The 17,077-nt window shown below is 45.5% G+C and overlaps 1 protein-coding gene across 2 annotated transcripts in view; it reads left to right on the top strand.

The window, feature by feature from the left end:
• Positions 1–1,667: 1,667 nt before the first annotated feature.
• SEC14L1 (SEC14 like lipid binding 1) overlaps positions 1,668–17,077 on the top strand; it is a 53,119-nt gene continuing 37,709 nt past the window's right edge. The window contains exons 1-3 of one of the 2 annotated variants that reach the window (XM_068529937.1): positions 1,668–1,866; positions 3,094–3,198; positions 4,321–4,413. In XM_068529937.1, coding sequence (XP_068386038.1) covers positions 4,351–4,413 — 63 coding nt within the window. In that variant the 5' untranslated portion in view covers positions 1,668–1,866; positions 3,094–3,198; positions 4,321–4,350. The remainder of the gene's footprint in view (positions 1,867–3,093; positions 3,199–4,320; positions 4,414–17,077) is intronic. The other variant, XM_068529936.1, reaches the window with a different exon arrangement.

Consider the following 17,077-nt stretch of genomic DNA (forward strand, 5'->3'; position numbering starts at 1 on the left):
TCCCACATGCATGCTGCAACTAAGAGTCTGCATGCCGCCACTAAAGATCCCGCATGCCACAACGAAGATTCCGTGCTGCAACTAAGACCCGGTGCAGCCTAGATAAATTAAAAAAAAAAAAAGTCTCAATCTTCCAGTAGCTATCATTCTAAAAGTATGCGTGGGTATTTATGTATTTATAAATCCTGCCCTCTTTTTTTTTTTCAGGTTTTGAGTGTCTAAATGTTTGTTAAAAATGCCTGTTTATTTAAATGTTAATGTAATAATGGCAGGTGATGATCTTCACAATTTGGATTTTTCAACAATGTACTTTTAGCTGTGAAAAAAATTTTAATTGAAGTATAATATTTACATAAAAAAGCAAACAAATCATAGGTGTATGGCTCAATAAATTTCTCAATCTCTTTTGATCTACAGTGTGGCCCTTCCCCTATTTTTTCCTTTGTCCTTTGATGAGGAATGTGTTTGTCATGCAGTATTTCCCATGATTTACGCTTGGCTGATTATTTCCCCCTGGTATTATTTAACATGTTCCTCTGTTCCTATTTCTTGTAAATTGGCCGTTGCCATCTAGAGGCTTATCAGATCAGGTCAATTTTGGGGCGAGACCATTTCATAAGTGCTGCTGTTTACTGGGTTGTCTCTTTCTCGGACCATCTTTTGAAGGTGGTTGTGATTTTCACAAACAGGCAAAAGCCAGCCCTAGCTGAGTCTAGTAAGCAGGGTGGGTGATCAAGCTGGAAAATGATGGTTTGAGTTGAAAAACAAGGTGTGATCAAGTAATGAATGATTTTCTTGTGTGGCTGGTAAACTAGCCCTGAAGGAAATTCCGAAACTGTTCCAAAAATGTGCTGTGCACTGGCAGCGTCAAATGCACAGCCACCGAGGGTGACTAATGCAAACGGAACAACAGAGACATTGATGGAGAAACAGTATGTTGGCTATAAAACCATCCTTGTTGTGTGGGTGGACGTGCGTGCTGTCCTTCTCTAGTCATTAGCTCCTCTTAAGAACTCCTAAATGTCTCAGTGTGTATCACACTTGTACTTCAAAGTTGGAGCTCTTGCCGAAACGTCAGATCCACTTGGCTTAGGTCCATCGAACAGCTCGGACGTGTTGACAAGATGCTGCTGGGGCCCACCCAGCCCCTCCCCAGCCCCTCCCCAGCCCTGGCGTTTGCCTCATCTGCATTACTCGGCGAGAATGTGGTCAGGACACCGCAGAAGTCAACAAAAAATGAGGAAGCACGGGGAGCCTCCAGCGCCGATCAGACAGACCAGCCCGGCCCTGGGCCCCCGCAAAGCCGGAAGGCCCCGTCTATTTTGATGCCTCGCAGACTTCCCAGTTCCAAGTCAGCGGAACTCCCCGGGGCCACTGCTGGACGCCCCTTTTGTGTCTCGGCAGCCTCCGCCCCGCTACTCGCGAGCCCCGCCCCTCACTCTAGGCCCGCCCCGTGACGCAAATCTGGGTGGGGCCAGGCGCCTTTGGGCAGACCTGCCTTGCTTCTGGGCCGACGCCTACTCCGAGCTCCTCCCACGCCCGCCGGCCTGGAGTTGGCGCCTGCGCAGCTCGGCTCGATCCAGGTTGTCACCCCTTCCCCCTTCCTAGCAACCGTCGTCGCTCCTGCCTCCGCCCCTCGGCCGCTTTCGCGCACGCGTGCCCCTTCTCCCGGCCCCGCCCTCCCCGTCACCCGTAACAACCACTGGAGCCTCGCCGGGCCCCTCCCGCTCCCGCCCCACGGCCCACTCCCCGGAACCGGCGGCGGGGCTGCCGCAGCCAGCAGTCGAACGGCGACGGCACCGCGGAGCCGCCGGCATGAGCATCCCCCGCCGCCCCGCGTCCCCGGCCCGGCCCTTCTGACAAGAGGTAGGCGCGCGTCTCCGCGGCGGGCTCCGAGCGCGCCCCCGGCCCGGCCCCTCCGGGAAGCGCGAGGCTCTCGCGTCCGCCTCCCCGCTTTGCCTGCCCTTCCCCGGCCCCTCGGCTCCCCCCGGCTCTCCCCGGCTCCCCCCGGCTCCCCGACTCGGGAGCGGACTGTCTTCCCGCCCGCCTCCGGCCCGCCGCCCCCCGCGCTGCTCCTACTGTATTGGTCGCCCCCTCCCCGCCCCCACCCGCCCATATTCCCACCCGGGACCCCTCCTGGGGGAAGCAGAGTTTGGGGTCCCAGCCGGCCTCTGGCGCACCTCCCCGGGTCGGCCGGGGCTGGGGGCCCGAGGAGCCGCCGCGCCGGACCCCCGGATCGAGCGGAGGGCCCGGCTGCCCCTTGAGCCTGCTCGGGGTGGACTCACTGGGTCTGGCCATTGGCTAATTTTTAAGCACCGATTGTCATGCAGTAGAGGTTGCCCTGGTCCACGGTGCCACTTGGCGGTTGTAACTCCGGATTCCCACGTAGGACGTTTCTTTGGACCAGAGCATCGGAAGCTGGGAACTGGCAGGAGTTCAGAAGCTCGTGAATTAGCAGGTTCTTGAGCGTAGTCGCTTTGGGTTCTGCCGGGCAGTGGAATCCCGAATGGGTGTTACCGAGTCTTAACCGAACATTCCTCTTTTTTTTTTTTTTTACATTCTCCCCCCACCCCTTTTGATACCCCGTATCAAATCAGCCTCTCCTTCTGTGGGAGATATCCTAAAATTAATTTTCCTAATTAAAAATTTAAAAGGTTGTTGAATTCCTGCTGGGCACCAGCATTATCAGGTTGGCAAAGCTAAATAGAACACGGTCCCAGCGCACCAGGACCTGCCGGTCCCAGAATCAAGATTAATGGCAGCATTCCAGTTGATTGTGGTGGATTCAGGAGTTTGTCTCTGAGTCTCATGATTTTAGAGCTGGAAGTCTTTAAAGATTATCTCACCCCAAACCTCGCTTTGCAGAGGTGGATCTGAGTCCGGGGGAAGTCAAATGACTTGCTTGAGGTCTCCCAGAGTTATTCTTCAGCAGTTTTCAGAGTGCCAGATATGGCTGTTTTCCGCCAGAACCTGTTCTCTCTGAGAGATATGCGAAACGTACCAGAGGAGGTTCCAGACCTGTTTAAATGTAATAATATAGGTAGGAATCTTATGATATAAAACATATCTTCGTAAAGTTTTCTTTTTTTACAGCTAGACTTTGGACTCCTTGAGGATATTACATTTGGTACTTCTGAATATCCTCTTACCATATTCAGCATAAAATAACATTCTTAATGATTATCCTCGGCAGGACAGGTATGCTCTTTGGATTTATTTTTCTTCCTCCCTTTTAAATAGGGAAGTGAAGTCCCATAGAGGACTCCAAATAAAAGTGTGTTTTCAGAAAAATCCAGGTAGGCTGGGGCCAGTGTGTAAATGTGTCCCTGGCAGGAGGATTCCTGACTTTGAAGTAGGCTTCAGCACTTAGTTGATTGCTTCCTGATATTACAGCTATTTGAGGCTGGAGAAGTCAGTGGAGCCTCTAGCCAGAGTGCTTGGTGGTGTCTCTGCCATTTGAAGATAGGTCCCTGAAGTTGTCTTTTTAAAAAAATATATTTACTTAATTAATTAATTAATTTAATTCTTGGCTGCGTGGGGTCTTAGTTGCGGCGTGGGGTCTTAGTTGTGGCAGGCGGGATATTTGTTGCGGTGCGCGGGCTTCTCTCTAGCTGCGGTGTGCGGGTTTTCTCTCTAGTTGTGGCACGCAGGCTCAGTAGTTGTGGTGCGTGGGCTTAGTTGCCTCGCGGCCCATGGGATCCTAGTTCCCTGACCAGGGATGGAACCCACCTCCCGTGCATTAGAAGGCAGATTCTTTACCACTGGACCACCAGGGAAGTCCCTGAAGTTGTGGTCTTGCACTTAGAAAATGGGAATTGACAAGTTTCCTTTGAAAATATCTTTTGAGGAGTATCCCATAATTTGAGACACACTAGTGTTTTTTTCCACTTTTATTTTTGTGTGTCCTGGGCTTAATATCTTGAAGTGCCACCATTTTTATTTGGCTTCTAGTGGAACTTGTTGAAGAGAAAATGATTCAAGAACTAATTGTATGGGTTACCAGAATAATGGAATCATGACATTTCACTGCTGGAAAGGACCCAGGGCAGCCCCTGGAGAGGCGGTGAGGCAGGTAGGGCAATGGAGTCCTCCAGCCCTCAGACCAGAGCTGCTTCCCTCACTCCACTTGGGCTTTCTTCACCTTTTCTTACTGTCTTTATCGCCTTCCCTTGTCCTTGTACAATTAAGCCTCGTCTTTTGACTTTTGCGTGCATAGAATTATGACCCACTGAGATTCCTTAGACTGTAGTATGTTGTGTAAATGCAGATTTAATGTTTTCCACATCTTGTTTACTTATCACAAATGTTTGTGTTTTGCAGGTGTGAGAGGATTGCTGTTTTATTGCAATCATGGTGCAAAAATACCAGTCACCAGTGAGGGTGTATAAACACCCCTTTGAATTAATTATGGCTGTAAGTACTTTTCAGTTTACTCTTCAGCTTCTTATTTTTTTAGGTATTCAAATTTGGTGACCTGTTCCACTTTTACTTGTTCTGTTTTTATGCTTTTGAACTTTATCAAGTTTGTGAAATGTTTTTAAACTATAAGTCTCTGAAAATCAAAATCTGCATGTTTATTTTTAAAATAATTCACCTCAGGGTAATGTATGAATTTCAGTTAATTCTCCATTTGAAAAACACAGAAGTGGGATTGTGACTAAGTAATTCTTCCTCTGGATTTTGCTCTTTTTTTGTTTGTTAAAGTAGAAAAGGGATGTGGAGAGTGGTTTTTTCCCTCTGCTGCTCATTTAGATTATGGGTGAATTCACCATGTGGAACTGACACATAGGATGGGGTTTAATGTACCAGATTCTAAGGACTCTGTTGAATGAATTTCCTCCGCTAATATCAAATTCATGAGTCACATTAGAATTCTACAAATGGGGTAACTAAAGTCTTAATTTCCTTTGTTACTACCTAAAGAGTTTGGTTCAAAATAAGCATTTCACTAGAGGCAAAAAAATCCCCCCAAAACCCAAAACAAACTTTTTGCCAATCCCTTTTAGATTAGTGTAAGGTATTCTTTCCTTTCCCTTCTCTTTTGTGTTATTGTTAAGGTGTAATATAAGTGGATGTACAGGAAGATGCCTCTGTCATGACATATGCCCTGATGAAAGTGTCAGTCTGAACCGAGATGAAGAACCAGAACCTTCCGGCCCGATGAGGGTCCCTCTCGGCTCTCCTGGTCCCGCGTAGTTAGCCCCGACTCTGGCTATGACACGGAGATGAATTTCTCTGTGTCTGTTCCGTGTATAAATAGAAACTCAGGTGTTTTTGCATCTGGCTTCTTCCTACTCAGCATCGTTTGTGAGATTTATCCAGATCAATTTAGTTTTGGAAACCAAAACAAAACTCAAGTCTTCTCAAGGGAAAAATTTAGATTTAGGGTGTCTGTTTTTTAAATTGATGTATAATTTATAGACAGTGAAATGGTCACAGGTTTATAGTTTGATCAGTTTTGACTAAAGAGTGACACGCATCTCTGTCAAGATGCAGAGCCTTTCCATCCATTACCGCAGAAAGTTCCCTTGTGCCCCTTCTCTGTCAGGTGTGAGGTTTGGGTTTTTTGTTGTTGTTGGGGGCGTATTTTTTAGTTCTGTATGTTCCTTCAATACTAGGACTGTTCAGTATTTTATGTCTAGGGCTTATCAGAAAGGCTTGCTTCCTGTTTGCATGTTCTGGGTGCTGGTTTGGCATTTGGTCACAAGGAGCAGGGGCCCACTCCGGCCTGAGAGGGGGTATTGTTGGTGGAACACATGCTGTGTGCGATGAGATCGTGCAGAAATCCAGGAATGCGAGGCGCCACGGCTGAGCTCCAAGAGCCCTGCATCGGAGGGTGGTTCCCGGCAGCAGTTGTCCCCGGAACTCCCCCCTCTCCCGCCCCCCACCCCGGGACTCTGCCTCCTCCATCTGCCTCTCCCCCCACCACCAACCGGCTGCTTTGCTCTCTCCTGCCTTTCCCTCCCCTGCGGCTTCAGCTCCTGTGCTTTTTCAGCTGGTCATAACCCCTCTGGCTCCAGTTTGCCTTTGTGGCATTTCTTGTTGCCTTCTTTCAGTTTCTAAGTGACCGGTTCTTGTCACATTTCCTAGTTCAGATTCTAGAGAGACTAGATCTGGTCCTTCCCCCTGGGCCCAGGAAGTCGGTTGCTGGCCGGCCTGTGGATTCCTTGTGGGGCTCGGTCACCTATCCCTTTTCGGTTGGCAGGGGCTGGTGGCGCTGGGGGATTTGTGTGGGGCGGTGGAGGGCAGTGAGCCCGGGAGCTGCCTGGGGGTGGAGTGGGCAGGCATGAGACTGGTGTCTTATGTTTTCCAGAAAGCTAAGGACGGTTTTAAAATCTTGATGCAACCCTGATCATTTGAGGCAAAGACTAATCTCTTCTGCAGACACCAGCTTTACTAAAGAGGTATTTTGATTGTCTAATGTTCAGCTTCCTTATTTTCCTTTCTTTACAGTTTTCAGAATGGTACAGTTTGCCTTGTCACTTTTATGCATGGATTTACAGAAGAAATTGAAATTGAAATTCTCAGCCACCCCTCAATCTTTTAAAATTAACTGATTTTTCACTTGCTTTTGTTTTAAGCAGTGGTAAATTTTTTTTGAGTTGTTAGAAATTATTTTTTAATCTGAAAATGAAATATGTTACCTTTTTCCTTCCAGAATTAGGTACAGACTAGAATGTTCGTTAAGCCTGTAGTGATTTTTGTGGTGTCACTTGCCGCTTTTCTGATTGTAGTTGCACAACATAGAATCCTCAGTATTTTCCTTGCTCTGTTTTTTCTCTTGTTGATGAAAAACAGTGGTATAAAAGAGTTACTCTAAAAATGTTCTTTTCATTTCATTCAGGATGAGCAAAGAGGTAGTATATAGTTAGTGCAGAAACGGAACTGTAGCTTCAACAGAAATATTTTTGAGAACCGCAAAAAGTGATCGTGCTTCAGTAATCACAGCATGTGACAGTGACAGAAGTGTTCCTCAGGTGATCAGCTTGTGGTATTGACAGGTGGATCCAGGTCCTAATTTACAGGGTCCTGTGATGACCGCTGGAGGAGATGCTGTTCTGTTCACTTAAGGCCTTTGTTTTAACCAAGAGTTTTGTTGTAATTTAGGATTGCCAGGATATGCTGAGGTAGGAAGTGCCTGCGTCAGTAGGTATACAGTGGCTATCAAGTATGTTAATTGATTTTGATTGATTTAATGACAACTGATGATTTGTTTTGGGGTCAGTATACTGGTAGCATTGAGAAATCATGTAAATGTTCATGGTAAACAAACAGAATTGAAGTGAAGGCGTTTCAGGAGGCATTTGTGGCATCTGGGGGACATTCTGTTGTCAGATGTGAGCCCAGGAACAATTGTTGGAGCTTCAGTGAGTCGAGAAATCCCCCAGCTCAGCCCCCTTTGAGGGTGAGGCATATGAGCCTCAGAGAAGTTAAAGCTTCCACAGTTAGCTGAGGTAGAGAGTTTGGTGTTCTTTTTATCATAATGTGTATCCTGGAATGTGTTATGAGGGTTCTTGCCCTTGAAGATGTCTGTGACCTTTCCAAGCTCAACCAGAAACATTTCCTGGGGCTGCTCTGCCTGACTTGTGGGAGGAGAACTTAATCAGTGCAGAACATTCCAGTGGATTGTGCCTTCAAGGATCTGTGGTCTCACCCGGGCCTAGTGAGGTGCCCGCAGAGAAGGGACTTAAGGTGGGAGCTGTGGTTCCGAGATGCTTGGGTTTGAGTGTTTCATTTTGAAGTTTCTGAGTTAAAATACAAATTTTAAAACTTACAGCTTTCTCCCTCCTGGTGTTCATGGCCCCTTCATAAAGGATACAGAGGGAGGACGAAGGAGAGAGAGTCCATGGAACAGAGTAACGTGCAGAGGCAGGGGGTCGGGCACGGGCCGAGGCCTCTGTGGTCACAGTGGCGGGGGAGGCGAGGACCTGTCTCTGATCCTTTTCTCATCTGGGGACAGCTGCCATCGGAGCGCGTGACAGGAGAGGCCCCACTGCTCTCTGTGACGTGCCACGAGTCGCTGCCTCGTCCAGCCCCATTTCGAGTGGGCTTCCTGTCATCCGACGGATTTGGTCACATCGCTCTCTCCTCTCCGCACCTGCACACTCTCCCTGTTCTCTCCGTCCTGTCATCGTGCCCCCAGCCCCCCTTGGCCATCTGTATCCCTAGCAGATGCATCTTTTAGATTGTGCTCTCAAGTCACAGCTCTGTCCCTTTCTCTCCTGAGCACCGCCTTCGGTCCAGCCTTTGGAGGGCGTGACCAGAGCTGTTATTTTCTTACTTATACATTCCTCCCTTTGGTCCGTACTGTGTTCTCCTGCCAGACACTGTTTCCACTTGTCAGCCCTCTGTTGAAGTGATCTCTGTTATCAGTCATATCCGTTCTAAACTGCTTTGCTTTTTCTTCAGGGCCCTTCGTGTCCTACCCTCTCTGTTTAAGCTTATTTCATAATTATGCAAACTTCCCAGCATGAATGTTTACCTCTACTCTGTGCTGTCCCTGTTTGCCACTCGGTGTCTTTTCCTGCCCCCCACCCTTTCTTTTGACACTTCCTTCCCCGCATTAGATGTTCACCTTCCCCAGCTGTCTAATCTTAATCTTACTGGCCCACCCGCTTCCCTGATGCTGCTAAGAAGCCCTTCGTGTTTCTCTCCCTTTCCTCCGACTCCTCCTTAACGGTGTAGTCAGTGGCAGGTAATCAGTTTCTTTTATTCTCTAACTATTTTGTATGTTCCTCGAGGGCAGAGGCTTTGTTTTTTCCCTTGTTCCCTCCAGTTTCGGTACCAAGCACATAGCAGGCACTCAGATATCTTTGATCAGCTGGTGGCTATTTGTTCACCTGAGCTTTTCGTGTGAGGAGATGGGAAGTGGGTTTGGTGGCTGAAGCTCAGATCTGTGGCCTGTCTTCAGACAAGGGATTTATGTTTTCTCCATGGAAAAAAAGTAACATGCTCTGACCCTTCAGTTAACCAATGCCTCCCTTAGGAGCAAAGCCCTTTTGTGATGAAGTTGGCTTTTTTTTTTTTTTTTTTTAACATCTTCATAAATTATGCAAAACCCATTTGACAAATTTCGTAGTAGTTTAAGTGATGTACTTTTACAGGTTGAGTAACCGAAAAGCCCTCTTTGCAAGCGTGTGGTTGCTGATTGAGTGGCCCCCAGAACAACATTTGCTTCTGCTCTTTTCATTCTCTTGTTTGTTTTGTTCTCTGGTTTTTTTCGTTCATTTTCTCTTTCCTCAGATACCTCATGTCTTCCCACCAAGACTAGAGGATGAAGGGAGGAGAAAGAGATTTGCTGTGACACTAGGTGCAGAGCTGGGCCCCGCCACAGACGTGCTCTGTAACCTAGTGACTAGGCCGGTCACTAATGGGGACTGTTGTGAGGACGTGATAGAACTAAGCAGACCACAGACGTGACGGTGGGTGAGGCAGGGCCTGGAAACATCCACCGCCTCCCCCATCCCTTTCTGACAGCCAGCCCCTGTCCCGCTCCCAAATACAAGGAGAAATGAATCAGCAGAGTCATATGCTGGCATATAAACTCTGAATGTGTGTCTCTTTTAGATTAAATAGACATTTGTATTTATATTTAAGCTTTATTTCATCCATTCACAGCTTATACATCAGGACAGCTGGGGAGATATGTGGGGGACCCCGGGGTAGGCTCGTGTATCGCAGCACAGTCTGAGGGGAGCCTCACCCCAAGGGCAATCAAGTTGGCTCTTTCTGGGGCGGGGGCGGGGGCGAGGTGCACAGAAATCTGGGCGGTAGAGCGCTTCCCAAGGAGGCCTCCCCATGCATCCGTTTCCAGATTGTTCCTCTGTTGGTTGGGGTCCTGCCGGAGCCCTTCTTGCTCCGAGGCGGGTGGTTGCCTCCTGAAGCCCCTGTGTGTTCACCCACCCCTTCCTCCTTGCCTGAAGATACTGGCAGCCCCAGTCCCCTTTCCTCTGATTTCGTTTTCTTCCTCTGACCTGACTCCCATGCATATTGGGTTTTTACCTTTATTTCAGTTATGAAATATTTTCATTCCGTCTTTTGCTTTTCTTTTCGAAGCACATCCTCTTCCTCTCATCCTAGATTTTATCCCTGGGCCGTTTTGTAGTTTCCAAGTTTCTGATGGTTAGGTGTGATGTTGAAATACATCTTTTTCATTAATTGAGGTTTTGTTAGATCTTCAGTGAGCCTAATATGCAATAGAATTTGTTTTTACTCAAAGGAATAAGCAGTCTGCATTTTGGGGTCGCTAACTTTAAAACCAGTTTTAGGGCTTCCCTGGTGGCGCAGTGGTTGAGAATCTGCCTGCCAATGCAGGGGACACGGGTTCGAGCCGTGGTCTGGGAAGATCCCACATGCCGCGGAGCAACTAAGCCCGCGCGCCACAACTACTGAGCCTGTGCGTCTGGAGCCTGTGCTCCGCAACAAGAGAGGCCGCAATAGTGAGAAACCCGCGGACCGTGATGAAGAGTGGCCCCCGCTTGCCGCAACTAGAGAAAGCCCTCGCGCAGAAACGAAGACCCAACACAGCCAAAAATAAATAAATAAATAAATAAAAATTAAAAAACAAAACAAAAAAACCCAGTTTTATTCAGTCTAGGAGTGAAGGGAAATGGTCCAGTTTCTCTAATGTTATATTAAGGATCCTGGGCAGTTTTTAGTGGGGGGGAGATTGTACTCTTTTCATTTATCAAGTTTTTGAATGCCATAGTGTAAATGCTATTGCGTTTAATAAAAGCTGGGATTGTAGTCAGACTTGCTTAGCTTTGAAAATGAGCAATTACAGTATACTTCCATTGTACACTGTTTTGTACAGAACCAGGCCTTTTCCGTTCTCTTAAACCCACTCTCCCAATACATTATGCACTCTGAATTACTTTTAATGTGCTAGGGTGAAGACAGTTATGGTTCAGTAGGAGATATTTCAAGAAGAAATAAAGCAGGATCTGATTCAGCTCCTTGCCTCTTTGATTTACCTGTTTTTGTCTAAAAAACCAAACAGGTAAACCCTGTATTATGGAAAATTTCAAGCATACAGAAGTAGAGAGAAAGGTACCCATGGCCCAGCTCCAAAAGCATCAACATTTTGCCAATTTGTTTCATCTGCTCTCCCCACTTTTTCCGCTGCTGGTGTATGTAAAGCTGATTTCAGGCATCTTGTTAATTCATCCCAAAACACTTCAGCATGCACCTCAAACTATAAGGACCTTTTTCTTTTTAAAAGGTAACCTCCGTGTCATCATCCACCCGACAAGAGTACTGATAAGTCCCCCGTGTCATCCAATAGCAAGTCCATGTTCAGACTTTCTTAGCTGTCTAAAACAATGTCTTTTTCTTTTAAATTTAATTTATTTTTGGCTGTGTTGGGTCTTCGTTGTTGCGCGCGGGCTTTCTCTAGCTGTGGCGAGCGGGGGCTACTCTTTGTTGCTTTGCGCAGGCTTCTCATTGTGGCTTATCTTGTTGCGGAGCACGGGCTCTAGGCGTGCGGGCTTACAGTAGTTGTGGCACGTGGGCTCAGTAGTTGTGGCTTGCAGGCTCTAGAGCACGGGCTCAGTAGTGGTGGCACACAGGCTTAGTTGCTCTGTGGCATGTGGGATCTTCCCGGACCAAGGCTCGAACCCCTGTCCCCTGCATTGGCAGGTGGATTCCTAACCACTGTGCCGCCAGGGAAGCCCCTAGAACAACGTCTTTTTACAACTTGTTTGGATCCTGCTTCAAATAAAACCTTTGCATTTGGTTATTATGTTTCTTCAGCCTCCTCTGTTCCCTCACATCCTCCTTTTCCTTTGTTTCCTTTCCTGCCATGGCTTTGTTACAGAAACTGGGTCACTTGTCCTTTTCAATTACCTTAACCTTTTGCTGATTTAATTGTTCATTACGGCAAATAGGCACAGGGAGGAAGCGCAGACCTCAGACCAATCAGTTCATCTACTTTTTAGCAGCTCTGTTTAAACATTCGCTGATAGAGATTGAAGTGAGTGGTTAAAACCGGCTGCTCCTTTTTCATCCCCATGATTATCCTTTGTAATTTTGAGTTGCAAATAGGATGCAAAACATTTTTTTTCCCAAATTAAACTGGGTCTTTCCATTTATAGTTACTTTGTAACCCACTTCATTGATTCTACTGTTTATAGTGAGCAGTTGAAAGGAGTTAATTTACTGGCAGGTGTGATTAAGAGGGTTTCTATGTAGCGTCTGCTGTGAGCGCTTGGGGACCGCTGAGGTGGGGGCGGGTGGTGGCAGTGGTGCTGGCCAGTCCTTTGTTTGTGCTCCTTTCATTAGAGCCCCGGATGGGGATGTCAGTCTAGCTGGGGAAGTGCCCACAGAGAAGTTCACTGAAGAGAGGATTTGCGTTGGCAGGTGTGATAATTGATCCTTCTATCTTGATTTTTAACCAGTGCGAGAGTGAAACTGACAATTTAATATACTTCTAGTGGAATAATTTTACATGTTGCAACAGAAAGCATGTATCGCATTACAGTTCTCTTGAAAGGTACGATTTGACGTTAGGAGTACTGGCCTTGTTTTTGTTTTTCGTATGTAGGTATGTAGGTTTATGTAATTATCACTCTGTAAAATAATTGCTAAATATATCGTGATACGTACTGAATCCTTTTTCCATTCCGAAGTCTGCCACGAGTATTTCATAGATCTCTCCTACACGTTTTTGCACTAGAGTATCCCTAGTGCACCGTTCACATGCATAGTGCAGATCTGAGTGATTGATAAGTGTCCGGTTCTAAATGTCTCGCCTGTTTGATTAGACGGCTGGTGGTAGCTCTCTTCCTCTCGGGTCTCTGGCCCTCCCTCTGGTTGCCCTTGCTTTTGTTACTCCACCCACCTCCTTGCCTTCTTGGGTACAGATGGACTCTTCCTCTAATGATCACCTGTTTTGCTATTTTGAGACCCCCTGGTTGAATATTTTGTGTTTTCTGGACATCACAGGTGTTTTAATTGGTAGTTAATGCTATTTTAGGAATATGCAGCTCCCTCTCACCCGACATCTCCTCCTGGGCAGCCTCATTTAAACCCGTGGCTTCAACTGTCACTTTATAAACCAAAGCTCTCAAAGCTTATCTTCAGCCTACACGCAGGAGCTTCCAGATTTCCAGCCAGCTCCCTGCCAGGCCATCTCCACCTGGCCATTCCAAGGCAGATTTAGTACATCTGAAACAGAGTCCACACCTTCCTCCTGCCCCACAAAGAGCACACCAACAGAAAAAACACACGCACACACACACGCAATAAAATTCCTCTGAAAAGCTCTACTTTTCCTCTGAGCTGCTGCTTCTGATGAGTGCCACTGCCGCGTACCCAACCCTCAGACCCGGAACCTAGACATCCCTGACAGCCCCCCTCCCCCTTCAGCCCTGGTGATGGCTGGATCCTCGCCCATTGAGGAGGTCTTCTGACCTGGGTCTGAATCTGCTCCTTTGACCCTGTTGGCTCAGCCTCAGATCACAGCTCGTCCCTTCACGTCCAGGTCCCTGCGGTGACCTACGGGCTCTGCATCTCAACCCTGTCTCTCCCACCCGCTCTTTCTCAGGGTTGCTGCCGCCGAGTCTCCCAGTTGTACATCTGACCATGTTACTTGCTAGTTTAAACTTCTCAAGTGGCTGCCCCTCACCTCCGAGACGAATCCAGACCCTTTAGCTCCATCCCGGAGCCCTTCGCCTTCTGCCTCTTAAGGTCTTCTCGTAGCCTCGTCTCCGCAGGCGAGACCCGCACGTGCTCCCCGCTCGAGTTCTGTGGGGTCACTGGCCGCTTCCCAAGTGTGCCATTCTGCTTCCTGGCCTTCGTGCCTGGAGGGCCTTTCTCCATCCTTCTCACTGGTCAGATCCTGTTCTCAGAGGCGTTCCCGCTCTGGGCTCTGGTGTCCCACTGTCACCTCCCTGGTTCCTGCCTTGCCGGGGTCGCTAGGCTTGTCACCTTCCCTTCCACTCGAGTGTCTTGAGGGTGGGAACCAAATGTTCTGCTTTTTACCCCGAGCATAGAGGAGGGCCCCAGAAATTGATGTGTCTAAAGAATAAGCGAGTCCTGGGATGCGTGCTCTCGCTTCCTGCATTACTCTGCTTCTGGCAGTGAAAATTTCAACAAAAGGTCACATTGGAACATACTCTTGTGGTTGGATTTACTGCTTATACTTATATCATGTTTTGAAGGAATCTGATGCAAATTGGTTTTTGTGAGTAAAATAGAGTTTATGTTCAGTGAACTGAAGCCTATAATTACTATAGTTGACTGACAAACGTGTCCTGGTTTATGTATTACTTGGTGTTTGAGTGGCTTTTTTCCCATAGCAATGAATACCGAGCATATAAAAAATTTTGTTTCTGTGGTTCTCCTACAGAACATTAAATTCATTTAAAAATTCTTGACTCTGATAGAATGGTATTCTAATTTTTCTAATTCTTTTTGAGATCTCTGTAGGTTTAAACCTGAGAGGTTGGTGATACATGACTCTTTTTTTCTTAATGAATAAGTTACTCTGTAACATAAGGTGGTCCTAATCATAAAATGTGTGTTTTTCTTTTTGCTAGTTTAATGCCTATATATGTTTTAAAAACCAAGTCCAGAACTGAAAGCTACAGGTACATATTTTAAGAAGTAAATTGATTTAAGAGATGGTTGCATTGCAGGATGTATGCTATTAATATTGAGAAAGCTCTTCCCCAAATGCATGTTATCTTCATTTTACTGAATACAAAGTTGGTTTAGAATGCAAATTCGAACAGTCTAAATTCTGATTCTCTACTGAATCAGGATTTCTGGGGGCAGGCCCAGCAGTCTGGTTTCACAAGCCCTGGAGATGGTTCTGATGCCTGCTCAGGTTTGAGGACCACTGGTTTAGATGTCCTTAATTTGGTTTGTAGTAAATGGAATAGGAAGAAAGGAAGTTGGTTTCAGTTATAACTTTTTTTAATTTAAAAATTTTGAAAGGATAGATTCTTTAACAGTTGTGTAACAGAGACTCTTACATTTTGTTTTCTTTTGCAGGATTGAACATATACTAAAAGGAGACTATTTGCTTTATGTCCTTCTCTAGACTGCTGTTCTTGAGTTTATTTAGTGATAGCAAAATTATATTAACAAGCATGTGCTTCCTCGAACTGGTCTTAACTGAATTATTTGTATGGCTTTATTTGCTAATTTTCAGGTGGAGTAGATTTGTACTTTTTTTAATGTGGTAAAATATACATAACATAAAATTTACCATTTTAACCAGTTCCAAGCGTACAGTTCGGTGGTATTAAGTACATTCACGTGTTGTACAGCCATCCCCACCATCCATCTGCAGAACATTCGCATCTTCCCAAGCGGAAACTCTGTCCCCATTGGACACTAACTCCCCGTCCCCCACCCCCAGCCCCTGGCACGCCCCACCCCTTTTCTGCTTTCTGTCTCTATAGATTTGACTATTCTAGATACCTCACATAAGAGAAATTACACAACATTTGTCCTTTTGTGACTTGCTTATTTCACTTAGCATAATGTCTCCACAGTTTGTTCATGTTGTAATGTGTCAAAAGATTTTTCCTTTTTTAAAGTTGAATAATCCCACGTATGCGTGTATATATAGACATACACACTGCAATTTGTTTATCCATTCATTCATCAGTGGACACTTGGATTGCTTCCACCTTTTGGCTGTTGTGTTTACTGTACATTTTTAAAGTCTAGTTTTTGACTATTATGTCAACCAAAAATAAGTGCATATCTCTCTAGGTTTATTTTTTTGGTCTTTTATATTTGATAGATTCCAGATCCAAAAGACAAGTTCCTTGAGGAGTTCAACCACTGTATTTCCTTCCACCTATTCAGAATAGATCTTTAAAGTTACATCTCATGATTGCCATCGCTGTTAGTTTCTTAACAAAGAAAGAAGAGCATCTGAAAGTAGATGTAGAATGATGAGCTGGGGGGCATGCAGTGAAGCAGAATGGGGGCTCCTGCCATAAAGGAAGGGAAGTGATAGAGAAAACAGAGAACTGAACACGTCAAGGTCTGTGAGGTACAACTTGTATCTAGGCGTTTAATAAGCAGTGCTTGGTAGATATTTTCCTGATGGAGTAAACCAACTCCTACTATCAGCCTACTGACGATGGATTTTTTATTCTGGTTCATGAGACCGGATAATATTTCCATAGCTCATTACATTCTTTTATGTGGGCAAACACATGGCATCTTTAAAAGCTGACAGCTGCAGGTCCCTGGAATATCAAATGCTCTTCTGAAGTCCACGAATTTATTTTTTACACTCTGGAAAGTAAAACAGTTCTCTGCCAAATACAGCTTAATTTGAAGAAGAATATGCAAAACTGCTATTTTTATTGTCACATATACTCAGTTTGCTCTCTATTAGACAAAAAATTTCATGGATTAGGAATATTTTTGGAAAATCATGGCATGTTTTGGATTCCGTTGGGTCACGGATCAGTCATGTGACTGTTTCAAATACAAAAAACGAAGAGAAGAGAAACCCTTCATAGCACTCCAGACATTCTTGTTTGCCTAGGGCTTAAGTAACTATGGCCTGCTAAACATTCGACCTTCAAGATTTATTAACAGAGACAAGATATCTTAAGTATAAAGATCTACTTAAAGATGTGTATACCTCTATTTTTTCTGACTATTATCCTTTAATTCTCTAACAGGGATTGGTTAATGTTGTGCTTTTATTTTGATAATTGGAAAAAATAAACACATTGAGATCATCTGGATACCTATCATATTCATAGCTAAGTGCTACTAGACAGAATATGTTTTGCTTTTAAGTTTATTTTGGGGGCACCAAACAGTACTTTTTTCTTTTTATTGATGTATAGTTGATTTACAATGTTGTGTTAGTTTCTGGTGTACAGCAGAGTGATTCAGTTATACGTATATATATTCTTTTTCATATTTTCCATTATGGTTTATTACAAGATATTAAATATAGTTTTCTGTGCTATACAGTAGGACATTGTTGTTTATCTATTTTATATATAGTAGTTTGTATCTGCTAATCCTAAACTCCTAATTTATCCCTCCTCCACCCCCTTTCCCCTTGGGTAACCATAAGTTTGTTTTCTATGTCTGT

Source organism: Eschrichtius robustus, chromosome 20 (assembly GCF_028021215.1).
Source record: "Eschrichtius robustus isolate mEscRob2 chromosome 20, mEscRob2.pri, whole genome shotgun sequence".
Lineage (NCBI taxonomy): Eukaryota > Metazoa > Chordata > Mammalia > Artiodactyla > Eschrichtiidae > Eschrichtius > Eschrichtius robustus.